This window comes from Haemorhous mexicanus, chromosome 9, assembly GCF_027477595.1.
Source record: "Haemorhous mexicanus isolate bHaeMex1 chromosome 9, bHaeMex1.pri, whole genome shotgun sequence".
NCBI lineage: Eukaryota > Metazoa > Chordata > Aves > Passeriformes > Fringillidae > Haemorhous > Haemorhous mexicanus.
The window spans coordinates 26,749,141-26,776,672 of NC_082349.1; the positions used below are offsets into that span (position 1 = coordinate 26,749,141).

A 27,532-nucleotide genomic window follows, 5' to 3' on the forward strand; every position below is an offset into this window, starting at 1 on the left:
GCTGTTCCTTTTCAAACAGAATGACTAATAGATTGTTTTCTTGCTTGGAGCTTCTAAATCTCCTTCCATGTGGACTTTTTCTGTCTGAGAAGCTATATCTGGTTTCCTTTCAGGGTCACACATCACCACTGCTTTCACAACATTGCTTTGCATATGCAAAGCTCATGCTCCTGCCACATCCCCTCTGTTTTCAGCAGGATCAGATGGTGTGAGCCTTCTGTTTTGTATGGTGATTTGTATTGTTTGTGGCTGATGTATAAAGAAGGTGAGGAATTGCTCCTTCTGTTGGGCTTGAAGAATACTCAGATCCACCAGCTGGATGTAACCAGCTGGGGGAACATGAGCACAATGTAGGATGCTGCCTTGATGACAGTAAAGCAATTCTTCCACTAGAACTTTTTTCTTCCTCACTTCCTTTCCTTAAAACACAAATTAGAAAAAATCTTGAAGCAGGTTTTGTTTTAAACTCTGCCAGAGGCCCAAATGTGCCTCTAATCTCCAAATAAAAAAAACTTCCTATAGAGCTTTTAACATGTCTCTTATACAACATTCTGGTATTGCTATATTTTGTAAAATTCCCTCTGTAACTGCATAGTTCCATCAGGACTAGCTGATTTCTGATTAATTTTCACTTATATATATTCCTCTAAATATACATAAAATAGTACAGCTCAGTGCTGTTAGCATGGTGCAGTTTACAGCCAGTGGCTGAGGTGATAAAGCCACTGGCAGCTTGCAGCATGACTGGTTTTTTGGTAGTGAAGGAAGACTGCTCATATTCCCAAAGAAGTCAAACTTCCCTGCTTTTGAACCCCTTTGTCCCTTCAGTTAAAATTTCTTTAGAGCACGCATTTTACCTGTGTCTAGAACCAGCCAGCAGAGGTTTCCATTGATTTTTCCTGTTACCTGCTCAGCAGAGCCTGGACTTCTCCTAGCAGACCTGAAACATATGACTGCCAGGAGTGCTTGTTCTCAGAGCTGAACACTCTGGGCTCACACATCAGGCACCAGCTGGGGCTGACCTGACACCAAGGTGACTCGATGGTCACTGTGACATCTGGAAGCTTCAGTAGTTACCAGTCCTTAAATCTGTGTGGAGCAGGATGTACTGAGCACGAAGTTCCTGTGATCTGCTTTGTCAGGCTGTACCTTTGGGGCTTCCTAAGGTCCATTTTAAGATGTTTTGGCTGTTCACATCCCTGGTGCCAACCACGATCTGCCCTGAGGGGAAGTGAGAGAAGTGCTGGTCACTGCCATGCCTGTACACGCTGCGTGTTCTCCTCCTCCTCCCCCACAAGAGGAGTGGGAAGAGGAGGAATAAAAATTGCTCCCTATTGTTCTGCTCTGGTATGGATAACTGGGGCTTAAAGCTGTGCTCAGGGTCTAGATTTAGTCATTGAGTCTGTCATTACAGCCATTTACCATTCTGAGGTATCGGAGATAGTTTAATTTTTTCTTAAATCCTCTGCTAGAAGACTTTGGAAGGATCACATGCCCTTGCTGCAAACCACTCTTACACTGCTGCAGTTTGTGCTGCTTCACATTGCTACAGACTTGTCATTCAGATTTGGACACTGGCTCCAGGCAATACTCGAAATACAAGATGTTAACTCAGGAGCAGCTTGTTAAAATTTTGCCTTTGGTTTGCTGTGGAGCTAGAAGGACTTAAAACACTGCAGTTTCTAATGACTTGGTTGGTTAAAGCCTCCAAGACACATCTTCTGCTGGTCAATAGCCCAAAATGCTGTTCTGTGGTTGGTGTTCTGGTAATTAAATTTGCTGCTCAGTGTCTGAGGATGCATGGAGTGTCTGTAAGATAACTTTGATGCTTGTACTTCTGTGACTGGGTTTATTTTTAGGAAGCATGAAGTAACCAGAAGTTCTGAGTACTTAATCAGGGAACAGCTGCATCTGTTTGCAGGAGTAGAGTGCTGGGTTAATTGGTTCAGTTTGGAAAATAATGTGTTGCAAGTATTTGTATTTAAACTGATGTTGAAGCTATTAGGGTACTGGTAATACTGGTACAGTATCAAAAATGGGTACAGGTGAGTTTTGTAACATATATGTGTTAAGTTTAGAAGAAATTCATTTGGGGATGTAATTAACAGAGGGGGTTTATAAGGGAGACTAGAAAATTTGTGTGGCACTGTAGCAGGTATTTTACCAAGCTAAACCCCAGCAGGTGATCCTTGAAAGGTGAGTGCCCAATGAATAACATGGGATTGTTTTAGCCACCAGTTTCAGCGGGGCGATGACGGTAGTTCATTAGGTTATGTGTCTGGATTATGTACACACCTCTCTCTAGGAGGGATGCGTTGCCTTCCTCCCGAGGCACTCGGAGCGGTTCGGGAGCCGCGGGTGCCCGGCTCGGTGGGTCCGGTGCCCGTTCCCGGTGCCGCTCCCGGTGCCAGCGGCGGCGCCATTGGATGTGCCGGGAGCAGGGGAGCGGCCGGCACCGCTCCAGCGCCCGGCGGGCTGCGGCGGGGAGGAGGAGGAGGAGGAGGAGGAGGAGCGGGCTCAGGTGCAGGCAATGATCGCACGGGGGGAGCAGGGAGGCAGCGGCAGCCGCTCCAGCCGCACCGCGGTAACAGCGCTGACTCCCTGACAAGTATTGGATATAGCGGCTGGTGAGGATGCGTGTAGGTGAGAAAGGTTCTCTATTGCTTTAGCAGGGAATTGGAGAAACGAGTGGTTTTGTACGTGCTCTGTTGCTCATAGACAAAGGGAGCAAATAGGCGGAAATGTTCGGGGATGTTATAAAATCTGAAAGGACTTTCTGTACAGCGTGGCAGTGCACGACAGGAAATTAACTCCAAAAAGAATGCTTTCCCTCAAAGTGCTGCGACAGAATTGAACATTTGGCTTTTCTAGTATCTGAAATTCGTCCTGAAGACATGGCAAGGACTATCAGAAACATCAGAGAGATCCTGGTACTTTTAAAGAGACTTAAAGCAAACGCCAGCTGAATGACCTTGGAGATGATTTTATGTGGATTCATTATTTTCACTGCTGGTCTTCTAGTCTCAGGAACTCTAGGATTAATGATGGTTTTAACATTCTAGGGGCCTTTCAAAAAACAGGATTGTATACATTTAATTACCTGCCTAATGATTCCTGAACTAATCAAGCATTTACTTAAAACTGAACACAGAAGATGCTTTTAATGTTTTCTCTCTCCATAGCTGTGAATAAAATGAACGAGGTAATGTCCTGCAAATAGAAGAATAATTTTTTAAGCAACTATTTATTATGCAGATCATCTAATAAATGTAGAAACCTTAAATGCCTGAGAAGATGAAGCTGAGCAACAGAATAATGGAGTAGTAAACAATGGCAGCTTTTCTAGTCAAATCAGCATTTCATTAGCTTCCCAGCAGAATGCAGATGGAAGTTTCTGAGCTCGTTGTGTGGGGTTTTGTGAAATGATTCAGTTGTTGCTACAGAGGTGAGCAATATCATGGATATACCTATGAACTCCTGGGTGCTGATCCACTGTAGTAGATATGGCAGAGTTTCTAAAGATGATTCTTTTAAATTGCCATTGCTGAAATTAAATTCAAGAGGATTTATTTTGTCTGTGGGAACACTGAATTATGATTTTGGCATTCGTAACTGTAATGGACTATAACTGTTTAAAGGAACTGTAAATATTGACATTAGTCTCCAAAATCTATTTTTAAATTATTTTCATTTTTAAATGAATAGACATGATCTTCCTCATTGTACGTGAGATGTATGTTTTCTTTCTTGGGAGTCAGAGGACAAATCTCCTTCATCCCCCACCGGTCTCCCCCTAAATAAAATTCATTATTCATACCCAAATAGTGGTGAGTCTATTGGAATTAACCTTGACAAAGATGTTTCCCTTACCTTTCTAATGAATAGCATGGATAGGATGGAGTATCATCTTCTGAATCGAACAAGAAAAGACAGCATTAGAGGATGAACTTTTTCCTTTAATCTCCAGTCAGTCTGTGATTTAAACTAAGACATAAAGATAATCTTTATGTCTTAGTTTAAATCACAGACTGACTGGACCAGCAGTTACTGGAGATAATCTCCAGTAACTGCTGGTCCAGGAAACCTGAGCTGTACTGAGGTTCCTCCTTCCCTTCCTCTCTCTCTCCCCAGTATATTCCAAAGTAAACGACTTTCTCAGGAAAATAAGTCAGAGATTTCCCTCCCCTCCTTCCCTGGGAAATGAATGTGTCTCTTTTGTCAGTTTTTATTTCTATTTGTTTTAGAAGTGCCTTGTGTTTGCTAAGGATGGGTCAAGAGCACTGGAGGAGCTGATCAGTGGCCTTTCTCTTTCTGGCTTTTGTTTTTCTTTTCTTTCTTTCTCTCTTTCTTTCGTTCTTTCCTTAAAGCCAAGGTGTGCCAGAGGTGATGCACTGATGCTGAGGAGGCATCAACAACTATGGGACTCTAATCCTCTCCCATGTAAGCACTGGCAGTGTCTGCAAGGAGAGACCGTGAGGCGCTGAAGCAGAGTTTAGCTGCTGTTCAGCAGGTCACCTGCTCACTAAGGCTTAGATTGCACTGTTCCCTAAGCACAAAACATGAACCGGTCCCGATGGATTGAATGGAGGACTCTGAATATGAGCAGTAGTGTTATGAACATATCTGAGCACCTCTCCTGCCCTCTTGGATTTGGTCACTACAATGCAGTTGACATCTGTATCCTTGAGACAGTCGTTATTGTCTTGCTAACATTTTTAATTATTGCGGGTAACTTAACTGTGATATTTGTTTTCCACTGTGCTCCACTCGTGCATCATTACACCACCAGCTATTTTATTCAGACCATGGCCTATGCTGATCTTTTTGTTGGAGTCAGCTGCTTGGTTCCTACTTTGTCACTGCTCCACTACTCAACAGGTGTCCACGAGTCCTTGACTTGTCAAGTTTTTGGATACATCATCTCTGTGCTCAAAAGCGTCTCTATGGCATGTCTTGCTTGCATCAGTGTGGATCGCTATCTCGCTATAACAAAGCCTCTCTCCTATAACCAGCTGGTCACACCTTGTCGCTTGAGAATCTGCATCAGTCTCATCTGGATTTACTCTTGCCTGATTTTCTTGCCTTCTTTTTTCGGTTGGGGAAAACCTGGTTACCACGGAGATATTTTTGAATGGTGTGCTACCTCCTGGCTAACTAATGCCTATTTTACTGGCTTTATCGTGTGCTTACTCTACGCTCCCGCTGCCTTTGTCATATGTTTCACCTATTTCCACATCTTTAAAATCTGCCGGCAGCACACCAAAGAGATCAGTGACCGCAGAGCTCGGTTTCCTAACCAAGAGGGGGACGCTGCTGGGGAGGCTGGGCACAGCCCCGACCGCCGCTATGCCATGGTTCTGTTCCGGATAACCAGTGTCTTCTACGTGCTCTGGCTCCCTTATATCATGTACTTTCTGCTGGAGAGCTCCAGGGTGTTGGAGAACCCAGCACTCTCCTTCCTGACTACGTGGCTTGCTATAAGCAATAGTTTCTGCAACTGTGTGATATATAGCCTCTCCAACAGCGTTTTCAGGCTGGGACTACGGAGACTGTCAGAGACAATATGTTCATCTTGTGTGTGTTCAAAAGACAGGGATGTACGGGACCCTAAGCCAAGGAAACGGGCTAATTCCTGCTCCATTTAAAGAAAACTGGTGCGTGTAATCAAGTGCTGAGTTTTGATAGTATTTGTGGTATCTGGAAACTTGCCAGAGAGAAATGTTTACTTGAACAGCTTGCCGTGGTGTTAAGAGTGAATTTAAAAGGGATCCTGGAAAAGGCAAAGGCAGCTGTAAGAAGGGTCACTGAACTCTTGTGAAATTGTCAGAGGAGAACAATTCAACAGAGATGATGAGGAAAGTCAGAAATAAAAATCTTCTAAAGGGCATGAAGTAACTAGCACATCAGAGGCGGTTCCTCATAAAACAAATTAGTTAGTTACTATCTTACATTTTCCCTCTCGTAGACAAGTTGTCTTTGTGTCAGAGTATACTGTAGCCTTCAGAATTTTAATACATATAAGAGGAAGCAATCAACACCACAGTATGCAGCTATCCGTAAATTATATACTTGAGGACTGTAGTAGATACTGCAGGTGATAATCAGCTCTATCTTTGCTCACATGTTGTACAATTTAAGTTGTATAAAAAATCTGCAGTACATAAACCCTACCCTGGGCACAATGACGCTTTGGGATAAACTGGCACCTTGTGGTACAGCTTACACAGAAGCTCTCCCTCTCACTTCCGCTTTTTTCCCATGCTGTGCATCCCTGTGTTCCCTTGTGTGCCAGTGGGTGAGTTTGAGGGCACCTATGAGGTTACCTGAGTTCCAAACCATTCTTTCTGCAGGAGGCAATGGCCCTCCCTGGCTGGCTGTAGCTGCCCATGTACGATGATTTCCCCAGCTGTTCATTCTCTTCACCCACTTCAATCAGCACACGGAGTCTGTGTAGTGTCCTTTAGGGCGTACTGAAGTTTTTCCTTACTCGTTCCACAGGTGCTCCTAATGCATATATGATAATGGCACACAGCAGTGTGTAGCACTGCTTAGAAAATTAAAAATAACTGACCCTTTACTTTGGGAAATCTAAAGAGCTTACTGTAGTAGCTGTCAGTCTGTTGTGTGAACCTCACTTGCACATACCATATTTTTTTTAAGAGAAAACGTAAATTGTGGTCTGTGCCTAATGTTTTCATAGCACATGGAGTAGGTCAGTGCTACAGGATCAAAAAATTTACACTTGCTTTAAGAGAAATACTTCTGTGCAGCTCTTTGTTAGACAAGTGTTCTTAGAGGAGGTAACAAGACAGTTTGGTGTTAAATACAGACTGAGAGCTTTGGTATGTCCTTTTGTACTGAACTGACTTTCAGGTCCACTGATGAAATCTTTTTGATTTTGCAAGGGCACACAAGGTTTGTGTAATAAATTGCCAGGGGTTCAGATGCATGCCAATCAATACAGTATTTAAATTATAACTTTGAACCAAATGTAATTTTCTTAGATGGTTATTGGCTTTTAAAAAAAGGCCCAGTTATTGATTATTGGTGCCTTTTAACACTGCACTATTATTCCTTCTTTCACCAAAATGCGTATGTAAGGATTGTGCCTATTACCTTTTGTAATGAAAGCTGACCACGTGTGCACACTTGTGGTTTGACTCTAGAGCTCCCTTAATACTGTACTCTGTTCTGTTGAGGTGGTTCTGAACCCCTATACATTTTTTTAAACCTGTAAGAAAGTTGAAACAACGGAATAAAGTAGTATTATGTTAATCAAACTCAGCCTTGGCGTTAGTTCCCTGATGTTGCACTCTGTTCTCTGGGATAGTCCTTCTGGGTTAGGACTCGAGCAAAAAATATCAAATCCAAATTTCAAAGCTGCTTACTTGATGTCTAAAATGTTCATATTCTGGTTTCTGGTATTGTACATCTATCTTCAAAGCAGATTCATTGAAACTTTTCTTGAGCTGAGCTGTTGCTGACACCCAGCTCTCACATATATTAGGGAAAAATGAGTGGGGCCCTTTGCATGGATCTCATAATGCTCCATGTCTACAGGAATGCATTTGCTGCCTTCTTTTGCCAAGTTCATGTTTACTTCAGGAGGCTCTTTTGGCTCACTGCTGCTCTCTATGGTTGTGTAACCCAGCTCTTCCTACAAACATGACTTGGATTCATTTAGTTTTGTTATTTTTTTGTCATTTTTTTCCAAGCAAGGCTTAGATAGGGAGCAACGAAATACCTTATTTCTCACAATTTCCAGGGCTGGTTTCTTACCAGTAAAGTAATTTTATATCTGTGGTCCAGAGCTGGCCACTCAGAGCTTGTGATTTTCATTGGTATTTCTGGTGACAAGTTTCTATGGGACCTTCTGGAATCCAAGAAAAGTTCTAAGCAGTTGCTTAAAGTCAAACTGACATTTAGTGAGCCCAGGCTATGGGCAGCAGATGTGTTGTGACTGTGGTACTGTAATTCCAGATGTGTCAAACACCCAAGCAAACTCAGTTGTGCCGTAGTTAAACCCTGTTTGTGTGACCTCAGCAAGCGCTCTTGATGTGCAGCTGCTTGAAGGTTTATTGCCTGAAAATGGTGGGTCAGGGGAAGGGCTTGGCCTCAGGGGCTGCACCTCAAAGTTTGCTCACCCTGAGGGGCACAGTCAGCAATGTGTTCCTCTTTGCCATCCTATTCAGTCCTCTTCAGTCTGTGGATTTGTTGGGTGGAACTAGAGATGGCCTTTTTCCTCAGGCTGTTCTTGGGGGAGAGAATATGAGAGAAATCCAATACCCTGGAACCAGCTTGTAAGTTCCAAGGTTCTTCACCTCATTTTAAGAGTTTTTTGGTTTGTTGAACACTGGTTTCCTGTTGTTGGTGCAGGGACACTAGTTTGCTTCCCTGGACTCTGAATTTCAGCTGCTGTAAAGTCACATTTCACCCTATTCTTTATGTCTCCTGGAATCTGTCAAATGAAACATCCTCAGCAGATTTAAATATTGCTTTTCTTCTTTGTTTCCCAGGTGACAGGATTTGACCTGGTCAGTCACGTGAATCTTTAAATTTACTATGGATGTTTCATTTTATGGAAGTGTTTTCTAAACTCATGATTTAAAATTTTTATTTGAGGGACGTTTTGTTACTGTTTACTAATGCTGTCTGAGGATTCCAGCTGGTGCCAAATTCTCTTCCAGAATTAGAAGGCTGGGCATTTTAATGGATTAAAAAAGTCACAGAAATTCCAGTCACCCAATCTGTCACTTTTGATTTTCGTTCTGACATTAAATAAAGCTGCATGTTCTTGTAGGAAAACCTAATTAAACAATGATGCATTTAAAGCTGGCTCCCACTTTCATGTGCCTGAGGATCTTTATGATTTATGAAATATCTGGTAAATAGGAGACCAGACACTGACTAAAGAAGTTGATGTGAAAAAATCATTGTTGATAATACGGTAATGAAAAGGAATGAGATGTAAAATACTAAACAAAAAAAAATGCAGCTATGTGCCTGATAGATAAACGAAACAAATATATATATATATACAAAAAAACTCCTTTAGGCAGGTGGATTATGTTGCATTTCTCTGGAATACTTATGTTTGCAGCATATCAGGGGCAATATCAAGGTCAATTACCTTACCATTTTTGGAACCTCATGTCTGCAGCCTAAGGAAAAGTCAATAAAACTGTGTAATGGCAGCAAAAGAACTACCAGAGAAATATTTTTTTCTTCACTAAATTCTATGTGCGCCCTTATTTTCTGGCTAAGTAAATTTCTTCTTGAAATACTGTTCTTTAGCAGGAAAGGGAACTGTAGTGGTGAAAACCACATTTAAATCTTTTAAGGTTTACTCATTGTCTTATAGTAAGATATTCTTTCCCTATTTCTGCTTAAGAATCCATTTTGTAATTGTACTTGGTAAAGCACAAGGTACTATGCAGGTTTTGTTTTTGTGCAGTCTTTGTTTTTCCTCTGTTGAAAAGTTGGGAAAAGTTGCTTTATTGACCTGCCTTTCACAGGTAGTTTAGTAAGATCTTTTAAAAATAATGGGTTTATTGTTATTTTGATTAATTTTCATTCATTAGTGTTTGACAATGAAATATCCTTGAGTACACTTAGTTTTTACACTCAGCAAAAGCAGTAAAATGTCCTTTTATGGGTAAATGAACTTAGCAGTCAATATTAGAAATCAGGATTTAATGATGAGTTATTTCAATAGCTATTTAATTTCAACGTGGAGCTGTTTTCTCTTTCCATATTGCAATTGTAGCTAAGCACATAAATATCCAGATTCTTTTTTTTTTTTGAGAGTTGGTGTTGGGGTGCTGGGGGTCTGTATCTGAGGCCAAGCCCTGCTGTTCCCGGGGTGGGACTATCCCTTTAGCAGCTTTCCAGCTCATTTGCAACACCCTGAGCAGCACCAGGATCCTGGACTTGGGTGTGCCAGGGGGCAGTGCCAGGATTTCAGCAGGCTGGTGTTGCTGGGGGGGAGGAATGTCACTGAAGGTGGCAGTGGCCTCCCCAGCCATCCACCAGGACCCGCTGATTTGCAGATCTTTCACTTTTATTGTCCCTGTCACCAAAAGGAGAAGTTTAAGGCTTTGACTTCATCCCTGCCCTCTGTTTCCTCTGGCTCTTTTTCTTATGCATCTTTCTACTGAAGAGCTGAATTTGATTGATTTTGTTGGGTTTTTTTCACTGAAAATTTTCATGTATGTCATTTGAGTGGCCAAACCCAACACTACTTTGTTAACTAGGTGCCAATTAATTATCAGACCTTTCCAGAAATGGCAGCATGGTGTTTTCCTGACGTTTGCAGTGTTTTCTGGAACATTGCTTAAAGGAAGCACTTTCCAAAAATTACATGTTTTTTGCTAAACCAAATATAGAGTTCAAGTAAACCTAATTTCCTCCCCCCCCGCCATTTTTTACATAGACATACACAATTTTTTTTCTAAGTATATACTGAATTTATACAGAGATCTCAGCATTTTTAACCAAAGCCTATGCCATTATTTTTGATGGCATGAAAGCAATGTAGAGGGTATTTAAGAGGAGCTTCCTACACATGTTTTTTTCTAGTCATTCTGAAAAGAAATTGTTCTTTTCCCCATCTGATATTAGGACAATCCCCTGAGCTCCAAGCTGTAAGTGCTAAAGGAGTGGGATGTGAATGGAGAGGAAGTTGTTAATGGCTCCATGCCCTAGCACAGTCCTGGGAAAATACTGAAAACCCCTCACTTTACATCCATAATTTCTTTAGGCTCCTCCTTTGTGCAAGTACTGTGAAAGGTAGGATGAATCTAAGGAAACCTTAGTACTTTCAACTGCACTGATTGGGTGGCTAGGAAAAGTAATTTCAGGCAGTAAAATCTTTGGGACTTTATCCCAGTCTTCCACTGCCTGCTGCCAGCCTTAACCCTCTGGAGCAGACTGTGACAGCAGGGCTGCAGTTATTCATTTTAAACACCACGTGACTCCATCTGGACAGTAAAAAGGTGACTGGGAGCAAAATGAAACTTCTCTAAGTGCAGTGATTACCAGGGAAAAGAGTTTCTTTTCTTTTTTTTCTGTGTGATGTTCATCCCTGCCTCAAAGCTCCCAATATAAATTGACAGCTGGCAGTGTTGGAAAGAGACAAACACCAAGCTTTGGAGAAGGGGGAGCTCAGAGATGTCCGTGTCATCATCTGAGGGCACTTCTGCAACTTGACAGCATTATTCTTTGTTTTCTTTAAATGTCTTTTTTTTCCCCCCTTCTTCTATGTATTATTACAATAAACACAAATTCTTCTCATTATGGAAAAAGTCCAGTTAATGAGATATTTAAATGAGGGACAGGGTAGTGGTTTGGGCAAATATAACAGAAGGTCCCAAGTTACTTGTGAAAACATGTTCTACTTCAAATTTCATACACTTTAGGCAGGAACATCTTTAAATACCTCTCCCAGGTGAGGGTTTCCAGTCCTTGTATCATCTCTCCAATGTTGTTTATGCTTGTGCAGCTATTATGGAAAAGTCCTTCTTGTGGAGCAACTGAATTTAGAATTGTAAATGGGCAAATTATGTTTTCTGTGATAGAATAGATTTGTTCTTCTTTAGGAAAGTCAGTGGCTGAACCTGCTCATAGCTCAGCTGTTTGGGGTCATTGGCAGCTCTGCAAAACCCAGTTTTGGGTACTGGTTTGTAGGGCTGAACTTATGCATCTGCCTGTCATTCTCTACAGATGGGATGAGAGACAGCTGGAGGCAATAATGCCTTAAACTGCCTCAGCAGGACTTTTTCAGAGCTGTGGTCATCAGGGTTCTTAATGGTAAGGAAATTCGTTGTAATTGAAAAAAAAAGAGATCTATATGCTAGGAGTGATGAGTTGTTATCAGGTCAAGAACAGAGTAATCTGGTTTTCATCTGTGCCCTCAACATGCCAAAAGGATCTTCATATGATAATCTTTTTATAATCAGGTAGATTTTCAGGCATGCATTTTTTATGGGGAGTTTTAATGCCACTGTATGTACGTGAGGACTGTAAATAGTCATAAAAGGCAAGGTTCCAGTGGCAGCTTTTCCTGCATTTCAGGGGCTTTGGGGACCGTTTGTGGCTCAAGCTGGATAAGTTCTAAGTGTGTGCTGAAATTACCAAAGCCAAGGTGGCAAACACAGCTGTAAATGCAAGGTGTTTATCCAAAACTACTTTCCCTGTAATACTGGATATTTGATATTGTCCAGGCAATTATCTCATGTTGCCTTTCAGAAAAGAAAGAAATCTAACATGTGTAAGCAGAACTGCATGCTGTCATAGTGAAATTATGTTCAAGATTTTTGATTTTTCAACTCAGGACTCACATATTTTCTCTGATCTCTTACTTTGAGAGCTTCTAACCAATTCATTATTTCCATTTTCTGGCTGTGCTTTACTTGATCTCTAGCTTTTGAATTTTGGAAGATCAGTTTTAAATTTGAGTTTTCAATCCAGTTTTGCTGTTTTGTAGCTGTGTTCTTCACTTGACTCGTGTAAAAAATTTTTTGGAGTATTGGAGAGGTCATGTCCTTGAAGGGAACTGCAACCAGTCTGAAATGTACTCAGGCTGCATTTCAGTGTGTCTGAAAGAGGGATTGCTGTACCTTGTTCACACATTTCAGATGTCTTGGCAAGAGCATCAGTGACAGATAAGTTCTCTAACATCCTCTGTTGGGCTGAAACATTTGCCTCTGATTTTGTTTGTAAGCGTTGCTGAAGAAACTCTATTTTGGTGGTGAATCAGTAGTTTGGATGGGGTTTATGGAGATAATTGATCTGTCTGTTGTATTTCCTCTGGTTGTAATGGTGGAACAGGAAGGTTATTGCTTAAATGCTGCTGGAAGTTCTGTCCACTTCCCCCGCTTTTTTTGGGAAAAGTGTGTCTGTGATCGTTGGTCATTGATGCAATGGGACTTCAGTGATCATCTTATTTTTATGAAATTCATTGCATTAGTAATGGCTGTAATTTGAAAATAAAAATCATAACAAAGTGCTCTTGTAATAATGGTATTGATTTTGTTTAAAAATAAATTATACCAAGATGAAAATTCTTTATAATGGTACAGAGACATTTGAAATGTGTTGTATGTGAGGAATACCTGCTGATAATTTGTTTTGGAAAAGATTTGGATTCCCAGGGGCAGATGAAATTTAAGAGATTAAATGTAAATATGAATTCTGAAGAAAAGCAGGTCTTGCTTTTCATACAATGATAAAATTAATTCAATCTGCTTTCTGTGAGGGAATTTTGGGTTTCTATACATTACCTTATAGAGATGATAGTTTAAGGAGCCATGGCTTACCAAAAAGTGTTGAGATATTAGTAATTATAAAAATAATAATAAGATTACTGGAAATCATCTCTACCATCACCATGATGTGTCTAGACCTTGAATCCCAGCTGTAACTAGTCCATGGTAGCACAGCTGGAAGGAATTCTGAGGAATGGCGAAGGGAGAGTTAGTCTGTAGGATTTTCCAACTTGGGAAAGAGAGTTGAGGTACAGGGGAGTTTGAGAAATCTCTGAGGTTGGGATTGTCCTGGGGGAGAACTGGGTATAATTACTGTTCCAAAAAAACCCCAACCCCCATAAAAGAAGATATCACTATGAAAACAAACTCTGTGTGTAGTGAATCATGGGATGGATTGACCAAAACCTCTCTGGGTGGTAAAAGCTGCAGTGGGTTAAAAATTCCAGAGGGTTTAGGGAAGAGTGTGTCTTTGCATGTGTGTGTGTGTGTGTAAGGTGGCAGTGGGGGAAGTGTCACTATCATCAAACTGTCTCTAACTTTTCCTGCTACAGAAGCAAAATACCTTTTGGAAAAGCACCAACAAAGCAGTTATGAAGGGGACTGTATTGCTAGTTCAGAGATCAAGTATTTAGGGGTATATTTTTAAAATATATATGTAGTAGGTTAGAGCCAAGCTATTTTATAGACAGTCATGGCAGAGAGTGCTTTTTAACCCTTTGTAAATAGCAGGCTTTTTTAGAAGCCAAAGGGATGCTGCACAAGCAGGGTTGCTGACTCCCCATGGGGAGTGCCCCAGCCAGTCTGCAGTAGGTTCAGCAGAATCCAATAAATCCTCCTTCAGCATGCCACTAGCAAGCTTGTATCAAACCTGCAGGACAGAAGAAAAGGCAAGGATTGCAGTGCTGTATTCAAGAAGGAATTAAAAAATCCTTGGTAAAATCTCTTTGCCAGACAGCCTGTTATGGATGATCACATATAGTTTACAGTTCCCAACAAATAACTGGTATTTTCTCAAGTATTCCTGCAGTCCCCAAAGTTAATAATAAAGAACAGCTAAGCTGTGGCAAGTACCTTAATGAGCCACGATGATAATCCCATTCAGCAACATTCTTCCACTCCTAATCAGCAGAATGTTATCTCTTTTCTGAAATTATGTGTTATCTATTGAGAAATAAAACCAAACTAGATCTGGAGAGAACTGTCACTGATGTATTTATAGAATTGGAAACAGTTCTGCCTGTCAGCAACTCTCCAAAACTATGTATCCTTGTTAGTTTTTTAGAGAGGAGGGCTGTTCCATTTTACTCTTTCATTTTAAAATGGATCAGTTGACATAGGTTTGCCCCTAATGCCATTTTCTCATTTGCTTTTAAAGCCAGTATTGATAATTATGTTCTGTGAATAAAATGTGATTTTTTTAAGGTGCATTCTTGATCTGTCCTTTACTAGATTTGAGTGCCTAAATCATGAAGTGGATTCTCTGTGCTCCAGTTTGTTTTCCTGTTTTGCAGCTCCATGTACTCCTGCACCTTCAGGCTAGCTTGAATTGCTCTTCTTCATGTTGTGAAAAAGATGGGAAAATGTCAGGCAAAATTGCAGTTTTGGATGTCAGTGTTTAAATTGTTTTGATGACTGAGTTTGTCTTTTTCATTTTCATAGAGTACAATTTCTCATCGTGCTTTCAGAAGCCAGCAAGACCATGAGTATTTTTGGTTTTTTCTTATAGAGTAATTACTACTTGAAAAGAAAAGTGCTTGTACAGAAAATCTTGATTCAGGTGGATATTTGGATTATACTGTAGGGTTTTTTTTCTGTTACCGTTCTGGAAAATTTCTTGTCACTGCCAGTTTAAAGTACTGAAAAAGAAAGGTGTGGGCACTGGCAGGCATTTCTAATATGTCTTCTAACAATGTTTGCAGTCTAGAAATCATCAAAGCTTGGCAATATTTTTATCCAAAAGCATTTCTGCAGCTTTTAAGTATAATTGTGTGTTAGTGTCCTTAGTTATGTACATTTTTATAGAAATCAAACATATCACAGGTGAATAGAACTCAGTTATATTCACCCTTCATTCCTGCTGCAATTCCCATTCCCTCAGGGGAACCTTGGAATTTTAAGGAAGTTTGACTCAGTTTTGCATATTCAGCCTAACAGTGATATGGCAAGCCCTAAACTGATTTTTTTCTGCAGCTACACCCCTGACTCACTAGCTCTCCTTCCCAGCAGCCTGGAGTGGAGCAGGAGCATTGCTAATGAAACAAATGTGCATCTGTGTTTGTGTGCTCAGCTGGAGACAATATGTAACATATGTACCAAAAATCCCATTTCTCATCTCTGTTAAAAAATGCTGCTAAAAAATCATAGACTGTGAAAGAGGAAAGGGAGAGAGCACAGCTCTGGTTTGCTACATTGCACTTCACATTTTCTATTTTTGCAATGAGTGAATTGACAGGCAGGATTTGAAAACAGCTTTATTTTTTCGTGCATATAAAAACTCTAGTTCTAGGAATATTCTGTAGTATTTCACATTAGTAAAAAAACCCTCTAAATGGATAGATTGTCATGGTAAACACAGAACAGCTCAAATAATATCCTAGAGTTATACTTCTAAAAACTTTGTAGCTCTACTTTGTATCTCCAAAGAGTTTGGCTAAATTTTATTTTAGTTTCTTTGTTGAGTCTTCCCTCTCCCCCTAATTGCATTGCTTTGATTTTTTCAAATTTAACAGGATATTGCCATTTTTCCTTGAAGTGAAAAATGACCATATGAAAGGCATTAAGCCATTCCACGACTAGATGAAAGATTGAGTCTCGCTTTTGTTGCTGTGAGCTGTTACTGTCCAGTTTGTCTGATGGACCATTTGAAAATTCAAAATTAGAGCTGGAATCTCAACTGCTATAGAGTGTGGGGGACTTTTTATGAAAAACCTTCTTTTCCATGAGACTGCAATCTTAAAACAGAAAACTGTTCTGGAACTCTTTTATGGTCTGTAGAACTTTTGTTAGATATTTGTTTCCTTGGCTGTTGCTGCAAGCAGCCTTTTTTCATCCTGTGAGAACGTTGTGCATAACAGAAGGTTGTTAGCTACACTTCAGTTTATTATTCTTCTGCCCTAATTGTCCACAGCAAAATATGCTAATGCCTTTAAATCAAGTTCAGGTTGTGGCTTTTGCTGTTAGACCTGGACAGAATGATTTCTCTTGATTCAGTCTCTTCACTTCTTCTGGCTCTTTGCAGCAGCATCTCTGGCAGTGTTTGAGTCGACCTGCTTTCTTATTAATAGTTTCCTTTCAAAATTAGGGCAATATTAGCATACATTGTGCTATATTTAGATTCCATTCTTCATGGAGTTCGATGAATTCACAGTTAGATTTAGAATGGAATTCAATATTTTGTGCCATGGAATTGGAAGTTACCAAACTTCCAGTTTTTAGGCCTGGTTCAGAAGATTGGTAGCATAATCTTTGCTCTGAACCCTAATAAAATTACATGTTCATAATATTTATAATTATTTTGGTTGTAACATATAGAAAAATGTCACTAACATTGAACGTAGACCCAGTTGTTTACTTCTCCTAACAGATGAGTAGTTTTTATAAACCAGCATGATTGAAAACTTGCTTTCAACGCTGCTAGAAAGGGCACTTGCCTTCTTTTTGAGTTTGGTTTGATCTCTTCTTCTTAGAACAAGAAATATTCAAATATGTAGTGAAAGGCTGTAAACATGGGCAGTGTTCTATTCACACTCATTTCATTGTTAGTTGGGTAAGTCACAGCAGGTAAGTATAGCATGTAGGTAAGGTATAGATAAGTGTACTTACCTATATATATATGTATATAGGTATAAGTATAGGTATAAGTATGTGTAAGTGTAGAGGAAGAGGCACAAATCCTTTCTGAGCTAGGGTGAAGGAGAATGTCCTTCCTCCTCTGCCTGTCACATGCAGAGATCCCATCTGGGAGCATGGAATGAACTCCAGATTGGGATTGGACCTCATCCAGTTGTTGTTACCGACACCTCGGAGCAAACAGAACAAAGCTCAATCAGAGCAATCCTTTCACCAGCACTGACCCCTCCAGTGACAAAATGGATTTTAATCAGTGATACTGCAAAGCATTCATTCCCTTCACTCACTGTGGGAAGCTGTGGAAGGGTGTAAGTTTGAGCTGTGCTCAGAATATTTTGCCTAAAACCTTTGCCTTATTTGTGTGTGTTTCTTTGTATAGTTTTCAAATACTGGCTTCTGGAGCCAGTTGTTTTTTTACACTTCTGATTAGCTAATTTATTCCTCTCAGTAGGGCAGAGCATGAAAGAAAAGAGAAGCCAACTTAGTTATATTCACCTTTACTAGGTTTGATTTCTATAATTTTCTTTTTTTTTCCTATGAAAATAATTTATTTAGACCTGTGAAGGGGAAAATTACTTAGAAATGCTTGTTGCTTTTTTAATTCCTAAACTTTCTTACTAAAAATTACTTAGGAAAAAAAAAAAAGATGTGTTTTTTGGTGGTTTCAAACAACCACTTTTTCTCCTGGTTGTGCATCATTACTTTTATCTTGAAGAAAATATCTGATGATCTAAATTCAATCTGTTCTGGCACCTTCTCAGTCTCTAAGGTTATATTCTCTTTATACTGTTTAAACTTCAGCTAATATTTTTTCATATTTCAGGAATAAATTCTCCATCCTGTAATATACCTAAGACAAACCCACCTTCCCCCCTGCCCCCTTATTTATTAAGATATGACCAAAAGCTGATCCAGATGGGTTCTAACCAATTTTGCACTTCTTGATGGTCCTTGTTTGCCTCCTAGAGGTTCCCTATTCCTGGCATATCAGTAACCTTGCTGCTCCTCTTCCAAACCTCAGTATTATAAGGTAGATACCCACAGGAAAGATCTTGAAATTTAAGGGTCATTCTCAAATGGCTGTGAGAGTGACAATAAATAATCAAGAATAGCTCGGGCTTTTGGAGACAAAGATTGTATCTCATGGCTTTTAGAGCTTTGGATATTGTGAACTGTTTTGAGGTGTTGCAGAGATAGCACTTGGATACCTGGGGAATACCTAGAATTTTAAAATAAAATTCCCAAATGCTCACTTGAAGCTCCTAAATAGACCTGGCCTGATTTTTCAGGATTGCTGAGCAACCCAAAACCTCATACAGGTGACTCAGCAACTGTGGCTTTCATACTAAAACAAGTAAATAATCTTCACAGAGAGTCTGTAAACTTACTGAGATCTGAAACTTGATCATTTTCTTCTAACTCATATATTACATGAGGATTGTTTTTTTAGCCAAGAGAAGGATTACAGTTATTTAACTAAAATTCAGTTCTGTTTATGTTGTCTCCCTGGAACTGCTGGTTACAATGCTGACAAGGAACACTGTTATCAGCTAAATGTAATGGGTTGTTTTCATTCCTCCTATTTTTCATTCATTTATATATTTGTATATTTAATTCTGTTTATTTTGTCATTCTTCTCTTTTTCTGAATCTCCCTTTTCCATGTAGTTGCAGCCAGGTGTTGTCAGGCTTTTCTAGCAAGCAGTGCTCCTTGTCCTGAGAGCATTGTGGGTAGAAGTGAGGGAAGAGCTGTTGGAAGAGGGGACTGAAACTAATGGAAGTTTGAATTCTTTTCAAAGGTGTTTTTAGGGGATTCCTCCTAACAACAAGGTGTCAAAATAGCACATTTTCTACTTTTTAGTTTAAAGTGGCAACTGCAAGTCTCCATGCCATGTACAATTAACATAAAGCAGTTACAAACCAAGAAGGATTTTGATCAACAAAAACTATTTCCAAGAGCCAGAGTTCTGCTCCAAAAGAGAGATTTTAACTGGGTGAACGGTGGAACAGTATGGGGGTAAATGAAATCAAATTAAACAAATGCTAGAGCCTGTGTTTGCCATTGCTTGCAATGGGTGGCACCCATTGCACCCTCATGGAGAGCTTGGTCTTGCTGGGCTGTGTTTCCATTACACTTCTTTTTTAAGTTGCTCCTAATTATTTTCTAATTTATTTTTTAAGTTGTGCTCCTAATCTCAGTAGTTCCACTTTGTCCAGTGTCCAGGATGGGTGACTTGACTTAACTGTTTTTCATCTATTAGATATGAGGTTGGTATAAGAAAGAAAATGAGAGGTAACAAGTGGGTGGGAATAAATCACAGTTCTGCTCTGTTGGAACAGGCAGCAATTTTTTTCCTATCTCTTTCCATCATCCAGTAAAGATTTCTTTTTAACTTCTTGTTAATGTCAAGAAGCAGAAAACATCCATTCTTTCTCTCTGTTTTTTTCCAATTCCACTGTTTATGGAACAAAACAGTTCTGTTAGAAATAAGAGTTTTCTTAGAAGTCGGTACTGTTACATTTGTATGTGCTGTCTTGATTTGAGCAATAATAGCTGTAAAACACAGTTAGAAAAGCATCAGCTGAAAAACAGGGTTTGGGAACACCTTGTTTGCTCAGTCTCTGGGAATTCTTGGTGTGAGGCAAGACTGCACCAGAGTGAGCAGTAGCATCCCTTGTCTGAGGAATGAACCAATGTCTTTAGTGGGCCAAGAATGTAAATTCATTGAGATGAATAATGCATTTTTAAAAAATTAAGTTTTAGAACTCCAATTCTTAATGTTGTCCCCATCACACAATTCCAGGCTTTTATGGGACTGTGTGAAGAAGGGCTTTGCTAGAATTGGTAATTTTCCTGGCTTGTGGGGAGCAGGACAAGAGGACACAGCCTCAAGCTGAGCCAGGAGAGGTTCAGGTTGGACATCAGAAGGAATTTCTTCATGGGAACAGTGCTCAGGAATTGGAAGGGGCTGCCCAGGGAAGTGCTGGAGTGCCCATACCTGGAGCTGTTCAAGGAGCAGCTGAAGGTGGCACTCAGAGCTCTGGTCTGGTTGACAAAGTGGGGATGGGTCATAGGTTGTACTCGATGATCTTGGAAGTCTTTTCCAGCCTAATTGATTCTATAATTCTGGGAAACTGAAAGCTTAGCAGAGGATTTCTCAGGAAAGCTGTCAGTGTGTTTCTCAGGATAACCAGACAGGCTGGTTTTCAGAGTTTGGAAATTTTCTGCCTTAAAGTGTGAAGAAAACTTCTGCTTCTGATGAGGATGCATTTTCTGCAGATCTACCCCAAAAATACCTTGCAACAAAAACCAGTATGAAAAATCTTACACTGACATTACTAGCAAGTTTATCCCCATAAATGTAATGCGAAGAACCAGAAGAGTGGTGTGAAAACTCTTATCCTGGGGAGTCAGCATGCTTCAGAATGGGCCTCTGTGAATTTTGTGTAAAGCAGGAAAGTGTTCAACAATTCCTTTTGTTACAGCCAGTGTTCTAAAGTCTGAGGGATGCTGCAGCCTCTGGCAGAGGTCACTGATGCTCTGTTTGAACTGAGTGTCATTCTGGTACCATTAAAAAAGAAATACTCTACAGTGGAAAATGAACTTTTTGATGCCAACTTAACCACACGTCCCAGGCTTCCAGGTACAGTTAGTTGTTCATGTTTATGGCATTTCCAGGTGGGTAAGAGGATGTGAATAATATCCAAGCTGTATGGTCAGGGCAGCAAAATTCTAGTAAGAGTCTAGGTTGTTAGTGCAACAAACACTGGTTCACCACTACATACAGCTTTCTAAAGCCTGAGCAAAATAGCAGGATAATTCTAATACTTACATAGATGTGCTATGGAGGCTTAAATCAGTGATTTATGGGATTGTTGCAGCATTGCTTATGGGAAGACTAAATGAGCAATAAATTGTACTGGTAGTGTATTTATGGAGAATGTGGATGGGGATGAATTACTGGCTGTAAATAAATGTAAGGCTTTGAAGCACTGTTTGCAGTGTAACTCATGATGCTTTATTCAAAATAAGGAGCTGATAAAAGATATTATTACTGTGAATAGATACATCTGTGATTGCTGTAGTGCTGTTCCCCAGGTGCCTCGTGCTGCAGATGATGCCAATTATTGTTGATTATCATGTGCATTTTACTGTCTCCTGTCCAGGTTTAGAAGCAAAGTTCTCAGTCCTCCCCAAAAGAACAACTACATACTTGAAGTTATCAAGGAAAGAACAGATTTAATTTGTTTTAATGATTAAACAGCTGACCTCAAAAGTAACAAAAATGAAGGTACAAAGCTATGGACAGGGATGTAATTGTGGTTTCCTTTGTGAAGGAAATTGTGCTGTGTGTTTCTACATGAGAATTAATTTCAGTCTTGCAGAAACAAGAAAAGTGAACAACATAGAAGAAATTGATGCAAGAGCAACTTGCTCAGTTACCTCAATATCAAACAGGAGTATATACACCACAAAGCAGAAGAAGGTTTGGGCCAAAATTTAAATCAAGACCGATTTTTGTCATGGATTTTAACCTCCCAATCTACCTCTCCTCAAGTCCCCAGGACCGCACACCCAGAAATAAAAAAAAAAAAAAAATCCCACTCTAAATGTAGTGTTCCAGCCTTTTTGAAATACATGGGTGGATTTTGGTAAGTAGCTAGCTAGTTATTCACAGGTACAGCAAGTATTGGCTTTGCAATCAGTGCTGGGCAGGACAGATTTAGTGAAATCCAGGTAAGGATTTAGTGAAAGCACAAATTTTGAAGTAATCAGTTTTTCTAACAATATTTAAATGGGCTCCAGTTAAAAATGCCAAGTGCCTTTCTCATATATGTCAGTGAAAATCCCTTCCTGCTGCCCCTGGCCATGGGTGTTGGATGGAGATACAAACTGAGAGAAGGCTGGAAAAGGTGGGAAGGATTCATTTCCATAAGAAATGAGGCTAAAAATACATTTTAATGCATTGCTAATAGTGATGGACTGGTGACAGCAAGTTTCTTGAAAAGCTGTCTTAGGCAGTTTGAGGATAACATTGTTCAGTAATTGGGTACTGAAAGCAGCCTTGGGACTTTTTGCTACAAATATAGGGGAACTGAAAAGATAAAGGAGAGGTCGAAGAGTGGTGATAAAGCTTTTACAAACAGATTTGAAACAGAAACAACACCCATGAACCCTTTCAATGAGAAGATGGTGTGTGAGTGGTGTCAGTGCTAACATTTAGTCACCACTCTTAAAGTTACTGAAACTGAGCATGTTTCAGGAGCAAGGCAAAGTTTTGTAAATCCTGCTCAACTGATTCAACAGCAAAACACTTGGGAGAATAAAGAGAAGAGATAATGAATATATTGAAAGTGGAGTGTATAATGCACTGCTTTTACCTGAAGCACTGTGTGGGCATTCCTCTGGACATTGCTGTTCTTAGCTTTTGATGCTCCCGTTTCCAGTCTGCAGAAGAGAATTTAAATTACATGGGACTGAAAGCAGAGAAGGCACAGGCTCAGCTGGAGTAGTCTGGTAGTTCCCTGTGTTGCCACATTCTGCTCTTATTGTTTCACTAGGAGGGAATAACTGATAGGCCACGGGTCTGAAGGAGCTTCTTCCTGCCTCCCATGGCACACTTGGCCTTGTCCATTTGCCCAGAGGGAGATGATGGAGCCCCTGAGCTGTGCTGGGCAGCACTGCAGGGAATGTGGGTGCAGTGTGGATCAGGAGGGTTCAGTTCATTCAGTTCAGATGATTGTTCAGTTTGGCCAGTGAAATAGAAGGAGGATATTGCCCAGTAGGTGTCAGTTGGGATGCTCTCAGGCTACGGCTGAGGAGCCAGAGGGAAATAGAGGCTGTTTGGTTGCTGAAACCAAGGAGATTCCTTCCAGCAGAGAGTTAATTTTCTTAAGGAGGGGCATCAACTTCAATTATCAAATTCAGTTTACCTTAATTTTATGACTTTACGTTAGTAATTGTTTAAAGTAACTTCAGTTTTTCTCAGAAACTGCTTTGTAATTTGCACTGTAAGAGTGTCAGTAGACTTTGAAATGTCTTCATTTCTTCATCTTCATTTCTTGTTACAAACCATCTACCCTGCTGGTGTACTGCATGGCAGCCCTGCTTCTCTGCCTCTGTCATCTCCAACAGAGTAGGTGCTGGTAGGCAGAAGCCAATTAGAGATAATTGCTTATTTCTTCTGAATGCTGCTGTCTAAAAGAAAATAACCTTTATTCCTGTTAACATTGGTCATATTTAATGCACATACTACTGCCAAGAGAGCTAACCATTGTTAAGTGGAAATGGCACCTGTCTGTTTTAAGAAAGGTTTTAGTATTAAATGTTCCAACTCCAGTGACAATGCAATGTATAGTGTTCTATATGCTAAATGGAAATGTAGTGTACTCATTTGTCTTAATTATAGCCAGTCATTATCTCATTACAAGTCAAATGTTAATACAGTTTTCCTTTTAATTTTTATACTGTTCATATTCCTTTAATAGCTAACATATTAAATATATGTACATACACAATTTAAATCAAATGTTGCAAGTGTTGCACAAATTTTAATAGTTATTATCATATTCCCCATTTATGTTAAGAACTTTTGTATTCTTGTGTTCAGTTGGCTGCTGATCTTGCTCTTTAAAACATGCATCTCTCCATGTTCTGATTCCCCATCGTGCCAGAAGGCTTGGGAAATATTCCATGGTTATGTGGGAAACCAGTAATTTTTTATTAGCAAAGCAAGTGTAATTGTGCTAAAATCAAAAACTAAGAGTGAAAACCAAGAGTAATAATGATTTAGAGCACTGCTCAGCCTAAGAGTTTGAAGAGTAATGATGGTAAAATGAGGATGTCTGAGTCAGAGCTGAGGTAGAGCTGTGCTGCTCACGTGAAGCTAAAATGAGGCAGCAGCCTCATTGCCATCAGTGTTGGCAATGGAAATAATATGGGATCTAGATAGTATTTACTGCTGTGGGAGTTCTGCTATTAGTGAGATGGAGGATTTGCAAACAAAGGGAGGAGTTTCCAGTGAGGCTGCTCAGTAAGACCAGAAATATCCCACACAGCACAAGCAAGGAGGAGGTTTGGGGAATGTACTCACTCAGATTTAGTGTTTTCCAGTAGTTGCACATAACAGGCAAATGGTGTCATCACAGTACATACATATAAAAAATTTGCTTGTTTTGTTACTGTTTGATGTGAGGAAAATTTTGAATCATTGTGGAAGTATGTGCAAAAAGAAGTCTCCAAATTATGCTGAATGCAATCGAGTTGAGTCCTTTTCTGCTCTGAAAAATTGCAGGTATTTTTTCAGTTTTCTAAGCAAGGCCCATATTTTGTAGGTCACTGAGCTGCTCAGTTCCAGTATCCAACATGGGCTGTAGTGTAGCTGCTCAAACTCGGGTATTTATGTTCAATCATTTGTTCTACTTTATATGAAAGATAAATTAAGTTAAATCTGTACAGGTCATTGCATGCTTAGACTCAGCTGGTCAGGTATATATTTTGTGGTTCCAAGAGTGTACAGCTATTGACCAAAGTAATTAATTTGCTTTGTGCAACTTCCTTACCAGCCCAGGCTCTTGCCTTACTCTTATTCCTTTATTTGGGGTTTAGATTTTCTTGTATTTATATTTGCTAAGAGGAATTATTGGTAGGAACCCTGGAAGGAAAAGGTCTCAGGTTAGTGTTTCTTTAAAAAACTAACCTTGGTTTTATTTCTCTTCTAAAAATACCTCTCTCCTTCTTTTCACCATTGTGAAATATTAATTCAGTCCATTTGCCTGCCCTGTTTCTAGTGTGAAATTGGGAAAAATCTGTCTTGGTAGGATTTACCAGTGCTAATTCCATGTCCACAATCCTTTGAACAGTGCTATTTTCTGTTTCTGCTATTAGGTATTTAGAAAGAAATGTTTGAGATTTTATTTTTTTTTTAATTGGCAGAATTTAGAAGCTTTGTTCCTGCTTGAAAATACTGGAGGGGAAAAAAGATAAATTTATTTATATAGCCATTTCTTTAGGTACAAACTGACTCTCTGAACATATTACTTTGCTATATTTACATGCCAGACCAATTCTGGATATGATCATATTATTAAAAACCAGAAGACTTGGAATCCACAAGGTCTGAGGATTTATTAGGGCCTTGATAAAATGTGTATTTGCAGAGTTAAAAATTAATAGTTACTTGATTTTGTTAAACACATCTATATAGGAGAATCAGGATTAAAATTTGAGTGATGGAGAACCCTCCTCATATCAACAGAGATTGCTGTTCTTTAGGAGAAATTATCAGCCCTTGTTTTTGTCTCTTTAATTGCAACAATTGCTAAATAATTGCTGAAAAATTGCAGAATTTTTAGCTTTCAGTAAACCCTTTCATTACACAATATCTATTCTTAACTAAAAAGCAAAGTAGAAATATAAACAGATTATCTTCTGTCTACACATTATTTGTGTTTGTTGGTCTCTGTTCATGTCAAAGAGATGTATGTTGGTATTAACAGTCTGACATGGATTACTTTCAAGTGCATTCCTCTTTTTCCTGATTCCCATCTCCTGGGCCTGAGCCCTGACAGAATTACTGCTCTTTCCCTTGAAAAAAAAGAACCTGGAGGCTCCTTCTTTTACAGCCTTGTGTTTTGGCCCCACAGTGTTATTTTCATGCACTTCAGCTTAATTTAAATGGCAATTTTTTTTTTAATTTTATGTTTCACTTTTCTTTTAAATATAAAATGCTACTTGTGTATTTGATGCATATAATTTCTTTAGGACTTTCTGTATTCGACTTGGAGATAGTGATTTTTCTAAATTTAGAGCTGAAATACAGCATATTGTACATACTATTGTCTTTTAATTGTAGGAAGTGCTGAGCAATTTTTAGTCCTTACAAAATTTAGTTCTTAATCTTCAAATGTGACCAATTATCCAATACAATTCGTTGTGGGTGTGGGTTGGTGTGGATGTGGCACAGCGAGTATTGACATGCAATATCCTTTTTGAGGGGTGTGCATTGTACTTCTACAATACCTGCTGACAATAACTGCCAAAATTAGGCAGAAAATTGAGAGGAAAGGAGGTATTTGAAGCAGCAACTCAAAATCTAGTTTAAATCTGACCATGGAGGACACCATCATGCCTATTCTCTTTCCCCATTTTTAAGATTCTTTCTGCTCTTAGTTTTTATTTCATATCACAAGGGCACCCTAGCAATATTCAGAAGGAGACACGCCCTCAGAGATTTGAGGGACCCCCCCAAGGCAGCACTGATGGATGTAGCACTCTTGACACATCACACTTCACTGTGGGGAAAATGCAACTTGCCCCCACTTTTGGTTGAGATTTTCAGCATGATTTGCTCTCATTTCTGTCTCCCATAAAATCAAAGTGTAGTTTTCCATCAAGACATGGGTATGAATGTCTCAAACCAGCATGGCTGGGGAATGGCAGAGCTCTGTGCCTCCCCAACAGTTTTTTCTTGCCCTTCTCAACTGCAAGTCAGGTTGTTCAGTATGGAATTAAAAGTATAGTGGTTTAAATACTGCATTAGATACTAAAAGCAGCACCAAAAAATGAGGAAAAGCCTTTAAAATGTAATTGTACCTAGCAGTGAACTCCTAAGAGCTGCTCAGCTCATGTCATGAGTCTTTAATTACAGAAGTTAAAAGATTGGTACTTGTGATTTTCCAGATGATTGAAGGCATTCAGAGCTTTTCAAGTCCATGCCACTTCTCAACTCCCCTCCCACCTCTATTTGTTCATTCTCCTTTGGTCGCCTCAGTGTGTGAGTCAGGGAGAGATGAAAAGAAATAATTATCAAAGCAGAAGAACACAGAATGAACAAATTAGGTATTTTTAAAGAAATATTGTCAGGATTGAGCTATACTTAGCACTCCTTTAGTTTTCCAGAACAATGAAGGGTTGCATTATATTTTGAGTTTGCACATATGTGCAAGTTACACAATGCTAAGACTATTCCTAAAAAGCATTTATTGCTCCAGCTCAAAATGTGTAAAAGAGAGAAGCCTTTCAAATCAAACAGCATGAATTTTTTATGGTTTGGGATCTTTGCTCCTTTTTTCTGTTCTTCACCTTTTAAGCTTGTGTTAATAGACTGTCTACCAAGATTTGGATTTATTAAAAATAATTTTTCATGGTAATAGATTGAGTTTTTTCTCCCTCCTTTGTCCATCCTTTGACCCCCCTTGTGATGATAGTCTGCTTTCTTTGAATGTTTGAGAAAGAGCTGAATGTTTGAGAGAGATCCTTTGAACACTCACTGGGCTGGATATGGAAGAAGTGGATTAAATTTTCTCCTGGGCTTAAAAGGGATTTAAATAGATGTTTCTCATGTCTGAAGGTCCCAGCTTTGAGGCAGACAGCAGATGTGAGATGGGTGTGCTCTGCCTTTCTTGCTGTGCTCAGCC

At 39.6% G+C, this 27,532-nt stretch overlaps 2 protein-coding genes across 7 annotated transcripts in view; both read left to right on the forward strand.

Annotated features, from left to right (window-relative positions):
- RABGAP1L (RAB GTPase activating protein 1 like) overlaps positions 1-27,532 on the forward strand; it is a 227,286-nt gene that overhangs the window by 69,267 nt on the left and 130,487 nt on the right. The gene's annotated exons all lie outside the window — the stretch shown is intronic.
- GPR52 (G protein-coupled receptor 52) lies at positions 4,046-5,873 on the forward strand. The gene has a single exon (XM_059853503.1). It carries the CDS (start codon positions 4,560-4,562, stop codon positions 5,643-5,645), a length of 1,086 nt encoding a protein of 361 aa, XP_059709486.1. The 5' UTR covers positions 4,046-4,559; the 3' UTR covers positions 5,646-5,873.